Raw genomic sequence first — 15800 nt, 5'->3', positions numbered from 1 at the left:
ACCATCTGTCTCCAATCCTGGCCCCTACAATGAGTGAAATTATTTCTCACTGAAGCCTGAACGTCCACCTGGATTTCATGGAGCTCCGCTTTTCTCTAGGTCATGTGCCCCACGCCCATCAGCTCCCAAACATCCACATCTGGTGTACTCTCGCCTGTCCAGTTGCCTTTGTTTTCTTCTTTTAGTGACGAATCCATCGCCTCTAAATGGAAGTCCATATGCTAGAATTTTAGCTGATCCAAGTGTAAAATTTCTGAGCATTTAAGAAAAGTTTCACTAGACTCTGGATGTTGGTAGAACTTTGTGTTTAGGATTTTTCTCACTCACAGGCAGTGGAAGGTTCAGGAAATGCAGACCTCAGTGATGTGGGGGAGGTACCCATGGAATGCAGCTGCTCTGGGAAGTAACCTAGCTAATGCCTGGTCAGCATCTCCATCCAGCACTGTTGTTCTCTACTTGCTGGACAGGCATTAAATAATTAAAATGGTTTCTTTCTGAGGAGAGGTCATTAAGGGAAATGAAAGCTCTCAAACGGAAAAGATGATATGCTTGTGTTATGTGGCTATGAACAGGAATCATCTGACTCCCAACAGAAATATAATTTAGGGAGAAGCCAGAGGTCTGCGCAAACATCTCTGTATTTGTAAATTTGAAAATTCTCTAAGGTCTTTGGACACACGCTTACCAACTATCGAGGACTGACTGTACTTTTTAGGATCTAATGGAGACACACGTCCCCAGTCAAGTCAATTAAGCTGGCCAGCTCATTAAGGCCCTGGTGAACTGCACGGGTGGCTCTTTGTCACAGAACAGCAGACGCTCCAGAGCCATTCTTTGGGTTCCTGAGCTTTTCTCCTCATTATAATTACAGATGCTATGTAAGATGCTATGTTATGCATCATACAAGACTAGAAAGAGATGGTCTCCCTGTCCTATGGGGCTTATTACCAAGGGTTGCAGAATAAATAATTTAAATGAACGGTGGTACGTGTCTTTTATCACACACTAAAATCCTAAAATTCTCATATTCATACATTTTCATTTATCTATTTTTCAGACAGTTTTGGAAACAAGTATTAAGTTGCTCAGCAGAATTTCTTTTTCTTTTCTTTTCTTTCTTTTTTTTTTTTTTTTTTTTTTTTGTGGTTAATGAGAACTTCTAGGAAGTACTGTCCTTGCTATACTCACAATCAGGTAATTTACTTACCGGATTCCAAACCCCTGGTCTTAGATGTGTCTCTCTCTCCTTTTTCAAAGTAAAATAAATATCCTCTTAAAAAGCCTCTAAGCTCTTCCACAGGAATATCTTCCCATCTTACTAATATTGAATCTGCAGATGTGTCCTCGACAGTAAAATTTGGGGCAACAATTGGAGCTGTAAAAGGGAAAAAGTGGATAGTTAAGGGAGGATTTACTGATACGGAGCAAGACATCAACATTTCATGAAATTTCTATCCTCCAAAATAACTGCATTTGGACTTAGAACTTTATTCTCTACTGAGTCGTAAAATTTCAGAAATTCTATCACAAGTGTTTTTCCTGTGAAGCTTATATGCTAATAACTAGACACACAGGTGGAACCCAGGACACACACACCCAGGGAAGCGTTCTGGGCCAAGTCTGTAAGTGGTCACTCCAACAGACGGTCTCGAAGCTAATGGTGTTTTAAATGCGTTTAAGTGCAAATTAAGTATCTTTGACATCAAAATGAAGATCTGGTTTTCTCAATGGTGAAATCGTGAAATATAAACATTAGAGGAATGAAGATGAAGTAATCACGATTTTAAATTCATCAAATGAATTATTTTTCCTTCCTTGAGCTAAGTATCTCCATTTAATCTATTTATAGAATTTACTCTTGCAATTGATTTCTATTTTTTCACATTACCTTGAACTCTAAGAAATCTTACCCACGTAACTTACCCAATTCTTCTATATATCCAATTATAGAACGCAGTAACTGATATCCTTGATTTCTGCACCCATACAGAAAAAAATTGTATCTTACACCCGGTCGAAACTGATCTACAGGGTGAACACAATTAACTTTAATAAGTACATATTACTATGGACATCTATTTTAGAAATATCCAATTTATGCTAACTTATTCTGAAATTTCCAAAGCTAATTTTAAACAGATGTTTTCTTCTTCTAAAACAATACATCTGTATTTTCAAAATTGACAAAGTGAAAAGTGACCGAAGAAAAATTAAACAAATTCGCTTCTGTTGTAATGAACAGTATTATAATATGACATGACCTTGAAGGGAAAGAACAGTGATCAAAACTTGCATTTTTTTTTTAAATTTTTTTTTTCAACGTTTATTTATTTTTGGGACAGAGAGAAACAGAGCATGAACGGGGGAGGGGCAGAGAGAGAGGGAGACACAGAATCGGAAACAGGCTCCAGGCTCCGAGCCATCAGCCCAGAGCCTGATGCGGGGCTCGAACTCGCGGACCGCGAGATCGTGACCTGGCTGAAGTCGGACGCTTAACCGACTGCGCCACCCAGGCGCCCCGCATTTTGTTTCTTAAAATCAAGCAATGGAGACTTCTCCCCAGGATCTGGTCCAGGGTCAGTTTACTAGCAAGTCGCAGGTCCCCATCAAGCCCCTGGAAGCCCTTCCCTGGCCAGTGTTCTCTCTCCCTCCTTGCTCCCCAAAGCAGACACTGACATTTCCGCCCTCCCTTGATGCTGCAGGGTGGAAGGACCTGGCCATAGAGTCAGCCTCTCTTTGTAGCATTACCATTCAGTGCCCTTGAGTTATTAACTTCACAAGACATGCAAGAGAAGCTTCTTAACTTCAGTTAAAAAATCCCTTTTAAGATACCTCCTCAATACCATGCAACGTGAGAAATGTTGGGAATGGGCGGACACAGTATGGCCCATGGCCTAGAGAGGCTGGCAGAGTGGTGGGGGGACAGACGAATGGGGTAACCATGACACAATGTGCTAGACCACAGGGGTCTATCATAGGCTGTGGCACCTTCAATGACCAAATGAATTTAAGAATATCACGAAAATCCACCAAGAAGTGACATGTGAACAGGGCCTTAAAGGGCAATCAGGAGCTCACCAGTGGTGGTCTAGGGAGACGATACTGCTTGGGGGGAAATTCTGGTGTGGTGAGAGCACCAGATCTCCAGCTACATGCCCAAGGAACACCAGTGGGTCTACAAGCTCAAAGGAGAGATGGATCAACCTCTACAATCATTCTGCAACTTTTTTCTTTCGAGACAGGTGTACCTGAGGTTATTGTAATCTGCACGCACCCAGCGTTATGTTACAATTATGTGTATCAGTATTCTATAGGGTTCCACCGCCTTAAGAAGAAAAAGAGCCCGAGTGGGGTTCCATGTTTTGAGGTCATAAGATAGAGAGGATAGTGGAGTGAGTACATAAAGGGGACAAGAGAAGTGCCTCCCAGCAACCATATATAATGGAGACAACTCCTGGCCTCCTGAGGCTCAGAACAGCTCTGAATGTGAATCCTGGTGCTATCCCACACCAGTTTTGTGACGTTGGGCCAAGCCACCTACTTCTCGGAGCCTTTGTTCTCTCAACCACACCGCAGGGCCTTTGCTCACCTGCCTTGGCACGGGAGGCTGGCCCTCTCACCCTACAGGTCACACGCTATCCAAGGAGACCCCTTTCCACACCACTGAGCCTGCCCTAGTCCACCCAGTCATTCTCAAAGCCCAAGCGAGAAGGCTGGAAAACGGACGAGAGCTCCGGTGGGGTGTGCCAGGACTGTGGGAGACTCAGGCAGCTCCGTGGGGGGAGGAGGGGGCCCAGGAGAGGAGCTGGTATGAGCTGGGCACTCTGATGAGGGAGGTATGCTCTAAGAAAGGATGAAGGGAACCACTGCATATTTCAAGAAGTGGCAAATAATCTCAACCGACTTGGAGTAATCTCGTGGGCGGGACTCATCTTCACCATTTGACAGTGAAAAGGGCAGGCAGGTAGCCCTGGTTCTCTGGGAGATAAGAATCAGCAGCTGCTTGCTCTCCTGAGCCTTGTGCCCATGTGAGGGAGAACCACGGCAACGGAATGACCTCGAGAAGCACCACCACCACTGAGCTACATGTTCCACAATTCCCGAGGGCAGAGGTACAAAACACTCATCAGCCGCTCAGAAGGAACAATGATAGTGGAAAGGGGGCTGTAATTACCAAGGATAGGGCTGGCTTAGCCTGCAGGTTACCACACACTCCTCATGGCTGAACTCGAGACTGCTCATATCTAAAGCAGCTCACCTGGTAGGACTCACGGCTCATCAACAGTCAGACACTGGGAACGGCCCCCCCAAAACATGCACGCACCATGCCCCTTGCCACACGGGTGCCCCCATGCCCTACACCAGCAGTGATGGCTGCGAGTCCTTTGTTCTCGGCTCTGCCTAACCCCTCAACCTGCGCCCTGAGCACACGATGAGTGAGACCATACTACTTAGGGTTCCAGTCTTTTTTCTTCAGGAGCACTTGTCCTTGGTGTTACATATTTGACACAATCTTTGGCGTTAACATTCCACTTTCTAGATGTACTGTAATTTACTCATTCTCCTATTTGCTGTTTGGGTTTTCAATTTTTATGTTTATAAATACCACTGTGGTGAACATTCTTACATGGTATCCGATGTCACTCTGATTATTTCTTGGAATAAATTCTCAGACAAGTAATTACTAGATCAAAAGATATGAACCATTTCACACACATATGGCTACAAAGCACTTTCCAGAAAAGTCACAGCAATTCACAGTGGTGGTGGTGGGGGGGGGGGGGGGGTGGTCACTCATTATACCCAGTCACACCATATACTGCCGTTTAAAAATATATTTTAAGAACTTTCATTAAGAGGCATGAGTTCATCTTACCAGATTCTATTACAGCTTCCGTGCTGTTGGAAGGGACTTTTTTCCAGTCCATGAGGCAGGGCTCGGCCCGAGAGGAGTTACACCACTTAATAACATAGTCACAAGTCATGCTGGGGTCGTAATTCCACGTGAGGAGAATTCCATTTCCCATCCCGACAGCCTGCTCTACTTTGAGATCATCTTCAACAAGAAAGAAGTAGGGTTTTACTTGTATTAAAAACAATAACATACGGTAAATCTCATGGAAACGGGCAGGAGTTAGAAAAATTACTTCACTGTAGAGAAATTTTAAAATAGTGCTCAAACTAGATAAATCTCTAGCAAAGTTTAGAAATGTCGCTCTGTTATTTCTGTTGTAGAACAGTAATTACCGGTATATACAGATAAAGTCAGAAGCTGGAGAAAGTAATAAAGAGCACCCAGGATAGACGGTGACACAGCAGGGCTGGGATGTGAAGGTCAGCGTCAGGAGGGATGGGGCTGAGGGCGTGAGGGCACTACACAGGTGCAGCAAGGCAGGGGGCAGGCATGCCGGAGGCAGGTGCAGAGCACGAGCGGACAGTCCTAACCTCTCCTCTCCTCGTCCACTACGGACATGAGCCCCACGCCAGCAGGCGGAGGCGTGTGCCTGCAACCCCAGCCCGGGGCACACGGAGCAGGAGCACAGTGACACGCGGTGAATGAGTGGATGGAGCAGACCTGCTCTTCCTTTCAGGCCCATGGTGGGAGTCTGGGCGCCGGGGGGCTGCAGGGGTTTCTGGAGAAGGTGTGAAGAATGGGGAATCTGCTAAAATGCAGTGGGATCAAGAGCCGTGGGACGGAACAGCCAGTGTGGGCAAAGGGAGGGGTGAGATGCAGAGGTTGGTGGGAAGGGGGCCGTGCTGAGGTTCTGTTTCCCCATCCTGCCAGATCCCGGCCCAGGGATAAGGAAGGCCCAAGGTTGGGGGTGAGGATTGGGTAGGTTAGGCCGAAATTTCCCACAGTAATGGGAGAAAAGACATAATTTCTGTAACTGATTTATATTCAAGGGTTTAGTAAAAAAGTCAAAGAAAGGCTTTCTGGGAAAAAAAAAAAATTGTACTCATAAGGCAATTACTACCTAACAAAAGATAGCAATTTGGTTTAGAATTCAGAAGACTTTGGATTTAACATGTTTGGGCCCAATGTGATTAAAACCCCACAGTGTAAACTTGCTCTGAGGCCCAAGGCCGCCATCATGGGAAATCCTCAAGGCACACTGATTTCTTCTTAACTCTCTAGGTGCTGATGCTAGACCACTGTTAGTTCCATAAACTGCCACCTTCCGAAGGACACAGGGAAAAGGCAGGAATATAGTTCTTAAATTAAAAGACAACACAGCTATTGCTTATCATTATAAAGCAATGAAATACAGACTCTAAATCAGAAGTGTTGGTGTTCTCTTCTGTGTGTCTCTCTTTCCTTTCCTTTCTGTGCTCACACTGCTACCTGGAGACCTCTCTTTCTGGCGTGTGCTGCTTCCTGGGCTCTGTGTTGCGTGTCTCTGAAATGTATGGCGCCTCCCCTAGTCCTTCCTAATTCCCCTGAATTGTCGACTGAAACTGTCGACTGAAACAAAGCAAAGAACCAGCTAAGTTACAGGCAGTAAGAAACTGCCTCAATCAGGAGTTGAAAAGATACTCAGAGGACCCCAACTGGACCAACTTTTCTTCCTTTAGGAGTGGGTGGGCACAGATAGGAGACCCCATATTGAGGCAGGACAGCAAAGTGGGGGAGCAGGGAATGACCTCAAAGAGGAATCGACCGGGAAAAGAGGCAGAAGTGGCTATTTAAAATTCCCAAGTCTAGAGCTATAAAGGCGGCCAAGAAAGAATGGACACATCATTGGGAATCCATAGTATTTAAAGAAAGGCAGGGGAGTCTGGGTGGCTCAGTCCGTTAAGCATCCTCTTGATTTTGGCTCAGGTCACAACCTCATGGTTTGCAAGATTGAGCCCCATGTCAGACTCTGCACTAACAATGTGGAGCCCACTTGGGACTCTCCCTGTTCCCCTCTCTCTGCCCCTCTGCCCTCTCTTTCTTGCTCTCAAAAAATAAACTTTAGGGGAGCCTGGGTGGCTCAGTTGGTTAAGCATCCGACTTCGGCTCAGGTCATGATCTCACGGTCCGTGAGTTCGAGCCCCGCATCGGGCTCTGTGCTCACAGCTCAGAGCCTGGAGCCTGTTTCAGATTCTGTGTCTCTCTCTCTCTCTGACCCTCCCCCGTTCATGCTCTGTCTCTCCCTGTCTCAAAAATAAATAAATGTTAAAAAAAATAAATAAATAAATAAATAAACTTAAAAAAAAAGGCATTAAGTTAATTTCGAAACTGCCCCAGTTACTTTTTCAAGCTTATATTGATAATATATATTATAATATTATAATAAAGACATTTGTTGGTAAGACATTACCAACAAAGTGGCCACTTAAAATGAAAATTTTGTCCTGGCAGTGTGCAAAATAGCCTAGCTAATACAGCATCAGCTCTCATGGTCTTGGGAGAGAGAAATGAAAACGGTACTTGAGTAAGTAGTTGAAACATTTCCTATGAAGAGTAATCTACCACCATAACTCTCCAACATTATGCACTAAAGTAACTGGGTAATTATTTTATCCATCAGTAGATGTTTGGAGTCAACACTAATGACTGATGACTGCTGCCTCTCAATGAATTCAGGACATTAATCTGCTTGTTCCTCCTTTTGCATCAGCAGCAACAGGGGACAGGAGAAGAAAGCTGACATTATGAGAGCAAACCACCTTTAAGATGCTTCACTCTAATTCCCTGTTCTTATGTACTATGTTATCTTAAGTACTCACCGTTTGGAATTTCCATACTAGCTATTTTAGAAGGTGGCGATGAACCAACAGAATTTTTTGCCACCACGCTGATGATGTAGTCATTTTTATCAAGTTGTAGTTCTGCCTTATGTTGAGGATCAGGGATCTCAGAAAGGGACTGTGTCTCCTCATCTAGTGAACATGACACATTATAGGAAAGGATTTTCCCATTAGCTTCGTTAATGGGCAAAGGCTATGAAAAACAGAAAAATAAATTCTGTCAAGAAACCTGCAAAAAATGGCTATGTGATGAGGCAGGCCCATCCATCAAGTCTAAACCAGGTACTGCGTTAATCACAACAAGGTAACAGTGGAATAGATGAAGCTGTTAACAGTATAAAACACAGATTTAAAAGGCACGAGACCAGGATAAATCAGGAAAGTGATACTGAAGAAAAACTATACTTACCATAAGCAGTAAGAACACACAGAAATTTAAAAATTAAGTAAATACAAAACAGCATTTAGCCTCATTTTTCAGATACAAACGAAAAAAGTAGTAAGAATGACTGCTCTACCCAGCAAAACGTAAAAAATTATGGCATGAGGGACCTCTGGCTGGCTCAGTCAGTGGAGCATGTGACTCCTGACCTCAGGGTTGTGCGTGTAGAGAGAAATAAACAAAACTTAAAAAAATTACTACATCATAGTTTTATGTAAAAAAAAAAAATTTTTTTAATGTTTATTTTTGAGAGAGAGAGTGAAAGCTGGGGAGGGGCAGAGAGAGGGAGACACAGCATCTGAAGCAGGCTCCAGGCTCCAAGCTGTCAGCACAGAGCCCGACGCGGGGCTCAAACTCACAAACCATGAGATCATGACCTGAATTGAAGTTGGACGCTTAACCGACTGAGCCAGCCACCCAGGCATCCCTGTGGCATCAGTTTTTAAAAAATATTTACTGTTTTATCAAACCAGTACCTGCTCATCACCAGAAAATTTGGAAATTATACAAAAGTTAAAAAAAAAAACTATAAAATGTTCCCATGTCTCTTTTTTTTTTTAATTTTTTTTTCAACATTTTTATTTATTTTTGGGACAGAGAGAGACAGAGCATGAACGGGGGAGGGGCAGAGAGAGAGGGAGACACAGAATCGGAAACAGGCTCCAGGCTCTGAGCCATCAGCCCAGAGCCTGATGCGGGGCTGGAACTCATGGACCACGAGATCGTGATCTGGCTGAAGTCGGAGGCTTAACCGACTGTGCCACCCAGGCGCCCCTACCCATGTCTATCTCTTAAATACTTTTGCATTTTGATACTTTCTTCAAGTTGTTTTTCTAAGATGTAGATTTTTTAACATTGTTTTAATCATTCTATACAATTTATCTTTTTTTGCCTTTCTATAATATACTTGTCTATAATATACACACTTTAACAGCTTTATATTTTATGTAGTATTTTTACTAGTTGACCTGAATATTCCTTAAATAAATGAAATTTAAGTAGTTTCCAATTTTTCACAATACTAAGATAATACTTGGTGCACCTTTCAATGCCACTTTTCATTTTCATAGTTAGGATTAATTCTTTAGTATGGATTTCTAAAGTAGACTTACTGGGCATGAGGAAACATTCAAACTTCTTTATTTATGGAGCTAAACTGCTTTTCAAAACCACTGCTCCAATTTATATGATGATGCATGGAAGCCTCTAATTCAGACAGACCTTGGTATCAATGTTCTGCTGAAGGGGCGCCTGGGTGGCTCAGTCAGTTAAGCATCCAACCCTTGATCTTGGCTCAGGTCATGATCTCACGCTTTCGTGAGTTCAAGCCCAACGTCAAGCTCTGTGCTGACAGCACGGAACCTGCCTAGGATTCTCGCTCTCCTCTCTCTGTGCCCTCCCCCCCACTTAAACTATGTCTCTCTCTCTCTCTCTCTCTCATTAAAAACAGAAACAACTCTGCTGAAAACACTGCTCCACAACAGGTCCCCAGTGACTCTCCGATGACCTGTTCTACCATACCCATTATCATCCCAAGATTTGTGGGCTTCATCAGATGATGTTGACTGCTCACTCTTTCACAGAACCCCCTCCCTTGGCTTCTGCTATATTATTTTCATCTGGTCTTCCTGCCCATCTACCCTTCCCACTCTCCTCTGCTGGATCCTCTTCCTTTGCTGGTCCTTTTATGCTGTTTTCACGTAGGGGTCCGTCCTTGGCCTCTCTGCACCCTGCATGCTCTCCCTGAGTGATCCAAGTTACATGCTACTCAAAGCTGTGTCTTAGCTCCGACTTCTGCCCCGAACTCCAGAGCCTTACATCAAACCACCACCTATTAGACTCTGCTTGGATATCCCACTGGCACAGATTTTTAAAAACAGATTTAAAAAATTCAACCCCAAACAACTTAATTTTCCACCCAAATATGCTCGTCCTTGACAAATGGCAGAACCATCAACCTAGTCACCAAAGTTACAATCACTTCAGTATTTTTAAGCTTCGGTTAAGCATTCGTCTAGTTTGAACAACATTACAGATTTTCTCTATACCTGAAGTAATGGTTCTGCAGTACCAGGCTGATGTGTGAAATGGACAGAGCAAGCTCCTCTTGATCTTAGCCAAAAGGCTGAGAAGTGATATACTGAAGTGACTGTATCATTGTTACTATATTATCATGAAATGTGACAGACAGTTGTTGGGTAGCCAGTGGATTTTCTAATCAAGAGTAAGGGAGGGGGGGCACCTGGGTGGCTCAGTCGGGTAAGCGTCCAACTCTTGATTTTGGCTCAGGTCATGATCTCACAGTTCATGAGATCAAGCCCTGTGTCTGGCTCTGCACTGACAGTGGGGAGCCTGTTTGGGATCCTCTCTCTCCCTTCCCCTTCTCTCTCTCAAAAATAAATAAACATTTAAAAAAATATGTAAGAGGGGTCATATACAGCCCACCACAAAGCAACAGAACTTAGAGTGAACTTGCACAAAGACCTACTTCACTCAAAGTTGTACTGACATCAAATTTTTGCAAAAATAGTTTTACTTTCAACAACAGAATTCCCTATTTGAAGAAATCCAATTATGACTGTTCTTATAATATCTGATGTGGAAAACAATGGTTTTTGATGTCTGCAAATCAGATAAAGAGTATAGCAACAAAAACGGTTGCTCTAGTAGAGAAAAACTGTGGAAACACAATGCAATTTACACTGTATCTAAAATTTTTACAAAACTTTACAACTTAATTTTCCACCCAAATGCAAAAATTTTAAGTGGCATATAATAACGCAATTTACTTAAGGGAAACAAAGTACACACGAAATATGTAAAAAGTTCCCTATGTGTTCAAGATAAAAAATGTAACACCAACACAACTGAGATTCTAACTTGTGGCTTCTTAAGGTGTTTCTGGCTGAAGTGACAGACGTGGATGGAATTCACGAAATCCTCAGGTCCTTTCCAGTCCTCATGAAATCAAAGTAAAGAATGCTCCGATCTGACAGAGAAGACCCTCACCATACTGGCCGTGGTGATTCAGTAGTGATGAGGGTCTGGGGGGTTTTAGTACCAGGTTAGATTCTCAGCAGTGCTTCAAAGAGCCAGTCTGGGAAATCCAGTCTCCTGGAGAACCCAAGTACCACACGCAAGTTTAGCATAATATAATCATTTAAATATCTAAGGAAAAAAAATTGGACATTTACCTTCCAATAGATTATTAAGTTTTTTCCATCAGAACTCCACTCTCTCCAAGTATCTGGTCCCTTTGAAGGAACTAGGAAAGAGATTTAAAAGTTAGCATTCGAAGACATGTACGGCATGTCAGTTGAGACTACCGATAATTGAGAGAGTGGCGCTTGAGATTCTTTTCTAGGTTTTTGGAATTCTCCATAAAAATGTGAAGCAGTTCAGTGGCTTCCACTTAGAAGTGAAGGGATGAAACAGCCGAGCTCTCAACGTCTGCAAGACATAAGGCCCCTTCGAGTGGATTAAAATCACCCTTCAGACCCTACCTGAGGCTCGTGCTGCTCTGGCTCACATCTTCCCACCTCCTCCTGCTCAGGTGGGCTCTGGCCGAGCATGGGCTTCCTGGTGCCCCGCTCCTCCAACGTGTTGAGGACACCTGCCTCAGGCTTCCTGAGCTCTCTGTGACCTCTCTTCCTGTGCGCAGAAGCTCTCCTGCCCTGGCTCCCCGTGTAGCTTGCTACCTCGCCTGCTCTAGATCTCAGCTCCAATGTTACCTTAATAGTGAGGTCTTTTCCAGCTACCCTATTTAAAACTGCAACCCCTCTTCCCCCGTCACTTTCTTTCCCTAGTCCCCTTTCTCGGCTTTATTTTTCTCCCAACATACTACTTTTAAAATTTTATTTCTAATCCTCTAGCCTATAAACTCCATGGGCAGAGACTGTTTCATCCACTGCTATATCCCTGGTGACTAGAACAGTCCCTGATACATGGCGGGTACTCAGTAAGTATTTGTTAAGTGAATTAATGCTGTCATCTTAATGAGGTGTGAATCAAGTGTTTCCTCTTGGCAACAGCAGCTCGTCAACCGAAGGTAAAGGCTCCTGGGGTAGCCAGTCTACAAATGGCCAATGACATTGGTCACGCCTCCTGATATGCCTGCCTGTGTGGCCCACTCCTACAATGTATCAGCATCAGCCTGTGTGACACAGAGTGCAACAGACACGATGGCTCCTCCCTTCTGAGGCGAGGCCATAAAAGGCATCGTGGAGGCACCATGGTCTCTCTCTCCTCACTAAGTCTGGGTGGAGCTAGCTGCCATGTTATGAGGCCACTCGGCAGCACTACGGAGAGGTCTGTGTGGTGAGGACCAGCCACTGAGCGAGCCATCTTTCAAGCAGATTCTCTAGTCCTAGGCAAGCCTGCAGCCCCCACCCACATCCACACTGTGGCCTCACAAGAGACTCGAAGCCAGAGATACTCAATTAGGCTGCTTCTGAGTTTCTGACCTAAACTCACCGTGAGAGAATTAATGTTTACTGTTTTAAGCCCCTGAATTTTAGGGTAACTTGTCAGGCAGCAATGAATAACTAACACTCTCTGTCTCTGGATTCATGCATGGGATTCCATTTTGATGATCCAAACCACCTGGACACAATATTGCAAAATCCCTCTCACCTTTCTAACCTTCCTTCCTGTGGAGAGGCAAAGTCTGGATCAATACCTATCAGTCTGTGTTTTACTGTTCATTAATTTTTGGGAAGAAGTTTTACACCCCCCCCCCCCCAAGTTATCTAGTTTAAATAAAGCTTTTGCTATCTTTTACTGAATGACTCCTGAAAATTATACCTGTTTTTAAGTTTTTTGTTTTTGATTTTCAAAGCTGACATGTGATTAATCAAGGATAGAATCTCATTCTGTCTTTGGAAATTATCATACTCAGAAAACCAGTCAACTAATTTTGCACCTATTCTGACCTATTTGGTGTACTGCAGAAAGAATAGTTCAAGACCCGTGGCCCCATCCATTTCTCAGGCCTAGGTCGCAAATAAAAATTCCAACAAATTCTCTTTCTCAAGAATTGTCTTCAGCAAACAGAACTGAACAGAATTAAAACAGAATTAAAATTCTAGGAAAAGGAGGAAAAGACTGTGAGCAAAATCACACCGTAATCTTAGCACAGTTTCCAGTTTGTTTCCTCTGCATCATTTTAGGACAGCTGCAATCATCCGGCAGACAGACCTAGAGTTTCCCACACAACACGGGCCAAGTAACTGTCCACACTATCCCAAACCTTAGAGTCACCATTTAAAATGTCTGGATGACATTTTACGAGCAGATACTATACAATTACACAATTCAAGTGTTCTCCTTTTACTCATTTGGTGACATTAAAAAAAAAAAAAAGTTGTAAAATTTCAGGATCCCTAGTGATATTTAGCCATAAATCATTTAGTTAACTTACTGGCTTCTGTGGTTAAATATTTTTTTTCATTGCTCCATTTGCTCCATTTCCAGAAAGTTTCAGCAGAACAGCGAATCCGGAAAGTATATACAGTATATGGGTTTAACTGGTCCACAGCTACAAGATAACTCGAATTTTCTACTCCTCTGATCGTGACATTCCGCTATTAGAGAGCAAATAAATATGCAAATGTATGTATAAGTAATGTCATGTGTTTAAAAACACACATTTATACACACATACTTTTTTTTGATAAGAAAGCTGCCCAAATGTGTAACATAAATTGACTAAATGTCCACCTGAGTTTGCCTTTAGAGCACTAAAGTTAGTTCAGCCACCAAAACGTTTTAAATTTTTACGTAACTACCAAATCGGTAAAATTATGCTCTGCAACAACAACCAAACAACTTCGGTGTCATTTTAATCCAAATACTGGATCTAAGTAATAATTATCAATTAAATTATGCAGAGAAGATGATATAAATTTTGATCATCGGTCAATGGCTAATGGTAATACAATAAGCCTTAATATATGGTAAGCCTCAGATTTACTAATCTAAGATGACCTTGAGGATTTAAGTACATTAGGTATATCTGGAAGCTTCGAGGCAGGCATCGTCTTGTGCATTTTTTAATACAGCACTTAGAACCTCTAGTTTGGTGTTAAACATGCGGAATAGTCAACAAATTCTTATTTAAATTACATAAAAAATGAAACAGTTTAAACAAATTTGGGGATGTGCATGCCTCAGGAAATCCTCTGAACTCCCAATTACAAAGCTTTCGGGGTTATATTTTGGCCTCTGAGTTTTGTAGCAACCATCAATAAGCTTCCAATGAATATTTTCATTACAGTCTCTTTTATTTGGGACTTAGCACAAATTACAAGACGGTACAGTATAAAAGCCAACCTTAAGTATCTAAACGGTATTAAAAAGTCGTGCTCTCACTTACTCACTTGTTCCTACTGCTGCACTTGGCAGTCTGAAACCTCTCTGGTGCTTATTATTAGTCCATTAATTCATGCTGGCGGCTATGGCAAAAAACTACTTATTCATTCACAAATTTACTGGGCACTAGCTATGTGCAAGATGCTATACTAGACCTGGAAACAACCTAATAAAAGTGCAACTCATGTTCTAATAATATCCAGTATTATAACTGTGTTCAAGTACTAAATAAAAAGCCATTATTACATTGATGTATAGTGCCTTAGTTCTTAGTAAATCTCTATAATAAATAACCTGAGAGCTTATGCATATCAATTTACACAATTCTTTAAGTTTATTTATTTATTTTGAGACTCTCTCAAAGATAAAGAGAGAAAGAGAGGGGCAGAGGGAGAGAGAATCTCAAGCAGGCCCCATGCTGTCAGTGCAGAGCCCAATGCAGAGCTTGATCCCGTGAACCGTGAGATCATGACCTGACCTGAGATCAAAAGTGGACACCAACTGACAGAGCCACCCAGGCGCCCCTCAATTTACTCAATTCTTTTCGAAAACGAAATATTTTATCTAAAGTAACCTCAAAGCAAGTCTACAGAAGAATCTTACTCACCAATTCTTGTACTGAGTTAGTTTTATTAATTTCAATTTGACATAAAAGTTTAATCTTTGCAAAGTTGCCCGGTAAATGCCAGGAAAGTATAACAGCTGTTGAATTAATATCCTTCACTTTGATTGAAGTAGGAATACGAGGATAAACTGTAAATACAATTTGTAGAGATCATTTTAAAAGCTCTTTTCTAACATGACAAATGACAATCAAAAAACCCCGAAAAACAAAAGAGGTATCATTAGTACTGATCAACAATATTCCACTCAGTATCCATGGAACACAAAAGCTCACTTTTACTGCTGATATCATGCCCACAGTTTTCATGGACCAACCACACTCAAGGTTCCTATACTGCCATCAGGAATACTACAAGGTCGTAGGAGCATAATCTCTACCTTTAAGGAACCTCTAACTTGCTGGGGGACTGACAAAAAAAAAGAAAAGTAACAAGAGTACATATGCTGAGTTTGAAATGTGTGGCAGAGATATTAACAGCTACTGGAGTTTAGACGTCAGTGTGGTAGGGAAAGTCTTAGAGTGAAGATGGGTCTTTTTTTTTAAGTTTATTTATTTATTTATTTATTTATTTATTTTTTTATATATGAAATTTATTGACAAATTGGTTTCCATACAACACCCAGTGCTCAT

General features: G+C 42.3%; 1 protein-coding gene across 2 annotated transcripts in view; it reads right to left on the bottom strand.

Moving 5' to 3' along the window:
* LIFR (LIF receptor subunit alpha) overlaps window positions 1-15800 on the bottom strand; it is an 80307-nt gene that overhangs the window by 13477 nt on the left and 51030 nt on the right. For both annotated transcript variants that reach the window (XM_047853470.1, XM_047853481.1), the window contains exons 10-16: window positions 15153-15298; window positions 13596-13758; window positions 11371-11441; window positions 7714-7927; window positions 4877-5056; window positions 1924-2025; window positions 1208-1375 (exon numbers count right to left, since the gene is read on the bottom strand). In XM_047853470.1, coding sequence (XP_047709426.1) covers window positions 1208-1375; window positions 1924-2025; window positions 4877-5056; window positions 7714-7927; window positions 11371-11441; window positions 13596-13758; window positions 15153-15298 — 1044 coding nt within the window. The remainder of the gene's footprint in view (window positions 1-1207; window positions 1376-1923; window positions 2026-4876; window positions 5057-7713; window positions 7928-11370; window positions 11442-13595; window positions 13759-15152; window positions 15299-15800) is intronic.

Source organism: Prionailurus viverrinus, chromosome A1, assembly GCF_022837055.1.
Source record: "Prionailurus viverrinus isolate Anna chromosome A1, UM_Priviv_1.0, whole genome shotgun sequence".
NCBI lineage: Eukaryota > Metazoa > Chordata > Mammalia > Carnivora > Felidae > Prionailurus > Prionailurus viverrinus.
Note: the sequence above shows the minus strand (reverse complement) of the source record. Positions and strands in the feature narration are given on the sequence as shown.